Below are 5,289 nucleotides of genomic sequence, written 5' to 3' on the forward strand. Positions count from 1 at the left end.
ATAGAGAATAGTAATGCAAGAGACACAAGCAATTGTTAACCCAGTTCGGTCCAACTCACTTACATCTGGGGGCTACCAAGCCAGGAAGGAAATTCACTATAATAGAATCAATTCAAAGACTCTCCGTACACTTCAACAAGTTATAGTCTTTCTCACCTAATCTCTACCCGTGCAATTTCTACCTAAGCACTCTTAGATATGAGAACCCACTCACTTCCCTACAATCACACTTGTGATTTTAAACAACAATCCCTTGAGAAAAGAAAACACTTTTCAATAACACACTCTTGAGTTTACTTCACAGTTTCAATCAAGAAGACACACTCTTGATCTTGCTTCACAGCTTTGATCAAGAAGACACACACTTGATCTTGCTTCACAGCTTTGATCAAGTAGACACACACTTGATCTTGCTTCACGGCTTTGATCAAGTAGACACACACTCTTGCTTAACAGCTTTAGAGTGACAAATTACAACCACAAATCAGTCCAATTTAATCATCAAAAGATGACTTGAATGGCTTACAAGTCTCACGACTAAACAGACACAAACCCTAGCTCTCTCTCTATATTTTGCTCAGTCTTGGTTGTGTATTCAAACAGATTTTCTAAGTCCCTTTTTATAGAAGCATCCAGTTGGGCTTGGACATCTTGAAAACCCTAAATCTATTTTCCAATCAAATCTTTTTATAACAGTTGGTTAGATCTCCTTGGAAAATAAGTAAATCTGGTTGTAATCCATGATTGAATGCGCCAGCTAATCAGATCTTCAATCATACAAAGATTTCCATTAATTGTGCAATCACAAAACACCAGACATTCACACTGAATGTTCTGTGTTCAGGATGTCGTGACATCGGGTCTGACATCCTGGAAAAATCCTGCATAATCCAATAATTCCTTTTATAACTTCCAGCAGGTACAACCATATCAGATGCCATGACCTTGTGTATGTCATCTGAAACAATCCTGCATGAGCATGTCTTTCATTTAAGCTCCAGCAGGTACATCCAATATCAGAAGCCATGACATTGTATGTGGCATTCTGAAACAATCCTGCATGAACATGTTCTTATGTTAAGACATCACACATAACATCTTGTGAATATTCTTTGTTTTACCAAAATTTCTGCCAACATTTAGAACCAACAAATGAAGTGGTTGATGATTGCCAATCACGTTTTCTTCTTGGAAAAGTATTCCATGACAACATCATCATAGCACATGGACTTCTAAGAGGGTATAATAGAAGAATTATATCTCCAAGACGTGCCTTCCAAACGGATTTGCATAAAACATATGTTATGTGTCACAACAGTTTCATATAAATATGTTATTAATGGTCAACATAGCAAATACCTAAAGGCAAAGAGGGGATTGAGACAAGGGGATCCCATATCCCCTTTGTTGTTTATGCTAATCATGGAATATATGCATATATGACTGAGGAAGCTACAAAGAATACCAAAATTTAATTTCCACCCAAAATGTGAGAGATTGCAAATAATTAACACACGTTTTTCCAGTTTATTTGATCTTATTCACAAGAGGAGATGCAATCTCAGTCCAAATTATGATGAGGGAATTAAAAAAATTCTCAGCAACTACTGGACTCAAAGCTAATCCTACAAAATGCAAGGTCTATTTTGGAGGAGTATGAAATACAAAATAGAGGGAACTTCTAGATATGACCCAATTTTCTGCTGGAAGTAAGCCTTTCAAATACTTTGGGGTGCCTCTAGCTAGCAGGAAATTGACAGTATAACAATGCAAGCCTCTAATTGATAGAATTGTCGTAAAAATCAAACATTGGTTTGCTAACTTACTCAATTATGCAAATAGATATCAATTGATCTGTAGTGTGCTTTTTGTTGTTGTTGTTGTCTATTGGGTGAAGGTATTCCCACTCCATAAGAAGGTTATAAAACAAATAAAAAGTATTTGTATATACTTGTTATGGTGTGGCAAATAGGAAAAAAACCAGGAAGGCTTTGGTAGTTTGGGACTTTTTATGTAATCCTAAAGCTGCAGAGGGCCTCAACATCACCTCATTAGTAGAATGGAACCAAGCAACGACGGGGCAACTTCTTTGGAATATACAAAGTAAAGTTGATAAATTGTAGGTGAAATGGATTAATACTTACTACATTAAGAACCAAGATGTAATGACTTGGCAAGCCACTCATCAATGCTCATGGATTTTGAAGAGTATACTGAAAAACAAAGGATAAATAGAAAGAACCAATCATTGAGGAGAAACCATTAAAAATAGAAGATATCAAACAATAACTATGTACACAAATTTAAGAGAAGCAAATGAGCATGTAGCTTGGAAGAAGATACTATTCACCAATTATGCTAAACCAAGATTAATTTTAATTATATGGATTATACTCATGGGGAGACTCATCATCAAAGATAGACTAGCAAAGTTTGGGATAATAACAAATAAGGCTTGCATTTTTTGTGAACAGGTGGAAATTTTAGAGCACTTATTCTTTGAGTGCAGCAATACAAACAAAATTTGAGGAGAAATTCTGGATTGAATATGATACTTACAAGCCGGAGTAATGAAAAATAATGGCTCATACAAGAAACAAAAAAGAAAGGTTGGCCAATGCATATTTTAAAAATGGCCATCGAAGAAACCATCTATGAGATTTGGAGAGCAAGGAATGCAATGATTTTCTTCTATATTTGTATTATCCTAGTTTAAAAGACAATATAATTTATAGAATAATTGACGCACTACACATAGGACATTAAATGCACATGTAAACAATAATACTAGAATAGACATTTAGATGAGAATTGGTTGGATGAAAATATATTTGATGTAAGAGAAATTTGGATCCAAAATTTGGATAGGATGTACTCAACGTTTTTCTATTAATGAAAGTATTTGATTTTCCAAAAAAAAAGAAGTCAAGGGTGGTAGAAAAATCTCGCGGGTGGAACAAATAAGAAAATTTTATCCCATACCTATACACTTATCCCCATACCCTTACATTTTATGAAAAATGTCAACTTTATCCTTAATTTTTTTTAAACTTATTCATTTAAGATTTCTAAAAAATTGCATCCCTACATATATATATATATATATATATATATATATATATATATATATATATATATATATATATATATATATATATATATATATATATATCGGATAACATTCAAAATGAGTTTCAATATATAATTTTTGTATATCAGATAACTTATAATAAGTTATTCAGTGTATTTTTTTAATTTTATTTTGGACAACTTAGAAAATGTGTTATGATATTGATTTTAATCTTTAATGTATTGGAACATTTTATAAAAGACTTCCAACTTAAATTTTTTATGAACATTTAGAAAAGAATCCCGAAACAAATTAATCGATGAAGTGGAAGACTTTTGTCACATTTAAAAATAATCAACATTGTACATTTAAAAGAGTTATAGTTTATAGGTTATTAAATATGTATAAAAATATGAGGCAAATAATCAGCTTTGCAAGAAAATTAAAAATAAAATAAAAAATAGAACACTTTATTGTAAGAGTTCCGATGTCTATTCATAATCGAAACATTTTTAAAAAGAGTTTCAATGCAGTATTATAATAAATCATATCACTTTCAATTTTTTTTATTATTCATATATCTAATATCTTATAAAAAAATATTCCAATAAATAAAAAGAATTGAATAACTTCCTCTTTCAGTTCAGATTTGCTGAATGAGAAAAAATGAAAAAAATAAAATTTATACAAGGATATTTTGGTAAAAAAATAATATAATGCAAGAGTAGGTGAATAAATATACGGGTATGAAGTAGAATTTTCATGAAATAATTTTGAAGCTCAAGTTCAGTCCAATAAAAATAGGCCCAGAAACCAACTGTTGGATATTAAACCCTAAAAAGTGAGAGTATATAAACGCTACCATCCTAACAAATCTAAAATTAAGAGAGAATTGAAGAAGCCGCAAAATGCAGATCTTCGTGAAAACCCTAACCGGGAAAACCATCACCCTCGAGGTTGAAAGCAGTGACACCATCGACAATGTCAAGGCCAAGATTCAAGACAAGGAAGGTAGCGTCATTCGTTCCTCAACATCTCTGTAATCGCTTTTTCGTAATTTAATTTGTTGTTAATCAAACGCGCTTTTGATTCTAAATAATCAGGTATTCCTCCGGATCAGCAGCGTCTGATTTTCGCCGGTAAGCAGCTTGAAGATGGACGCACCTTGGCCGATTACAATATCCAGAAGGAATCTACTCTTCATCTTGTTCTCAGGCTTCGCGGTGGAATCATTGAACCTTCTTTGATGGCTTTGGCTAGGAAATACAACCAAGACAAAACCATTTGCCGCAAGTATGATTCGCCATTTCTCATCTCAATTTGTTAAATTTTTTATTAATTTATTTGGTTGAATTCGTTAATTTTATTTATCGATTTTGTTAGGGTTATGATTTGGGGAATATAACTTAGCCTCTTTTGATTTTGAAAGTGCAATTGGGGTTATAATTGTTCCCTATAGTGATTTCCATTTCTTACTTTATCAGCTGGATTTATTTTTTTTCAGTTGATTTTCTCGATTTGGTACATTTTGCATTGATTAATTAAATTAATAGTTAATTTCGTAAGGTTCATTACATATTTCAATGGTTTGAATTGTTTTTTTTTGGACCTAATTTTGAATTTGTTGTCTAGATGCTATGCTCGTCTTCATCCTAGGGCTGTTAACTGCCGCAAGAAGAAGTGTGGACACAGCAATCAAGTAAGTTTTTTGAAAAACATAACCCTATAACTTTTGATTTTGGTAATGATCCATTGATTTGAATTTGTTTTGATTTTGCTGGTTTCTTGTTGCAGTTGAGGCCAAAGAAGAAGATCAAGTAGATTCTGGTTGATATTGTTTCTCTTTTGCTGTTTGTTCTGAGATACTTTTCATTGTTTTGGTTGTTAATTCTATCATGACTAAAGATTTTGTTTTTCTTAATGTTGAATGTAGTTGGAGTTTAATTTGGTATAATCATTTTGTTATGACATTATATTTTTCTCTCTATGCTTTTTACCTTACTCTTGTTTCCCTAACCATTTTTCTTAAAAATGAATTAGGTAATTGTGTAAGTATCTTTAACCTAATTTTTGTTGTTTATTTGGAGGGAACTTTATAAAAGTCATTGATATTTTAGTTAGTTTTAAAGGTTCTGTTAGTTTTTTATTATCTTTACAAAACATTAATGTTTTTAAGGTTCTGTTAGCATACAGGAGTATAATTTCTATATTTTTGATTG

General features: G+C 31.8%; 1 protein-coding gene across 2 annotated transcripts; it reads left to right on the forward strand.

The window, feature by feature from the left end:
* Window positions 1–3,854: 3,854 nt before the first annotated feature.
* Window positions 3,855–5,043, forward strand: LOC127125624 (ubiquitin-60S ribosomal protein L40). 2 transcript variants are annotated; one of them, XM_051054405.1, is made up of 4 exons: window positions 3,855–4,081; window positions 4,174–4,363; window positions 4,703–4,769; window positions 4,865–5,043. In XM_051054405.1, the coding sequence occupies exons 1-4, from the start codon at window positions 3,979–3,981 to the stop codon at window positions 4,889–4,891; spliced, it is 387 nt and encodes a 128-aa protein (XP_050910362.1). In that variant the 5' UTR covers window positions 3,855–3,978; the 3' UTR covers window positions 4,892–5,043. The 2 variants fall into 2 exon arrangements, with proteins under 2 accessions (XP_050910362.1, XP_050910360.1); XM_051054403.1 differs by having other exon boundaries at window positions 4,703–5,043.
* The last annotated feature ends 246 nt before the right edge of the window (window positions 5,044–5,289 follow it).

The sequence above is a fragment of the Lathyrus oleraceus genome, chromosome 3, assembly GCF_024323335.1.
Source record: "Lathyrus oleraceus cultivar Zhongwan6 chromosome 3, CAAS_Psat_ZW6_1.0, whole genome shotgun sequence".
Lineage (NCBI taxonomy): Eukaryota > Viridiplantae > Streptophyta > Magnoliopsida > Fabales > Fabaceae > Lathyrus > Lathyrus oleraceus.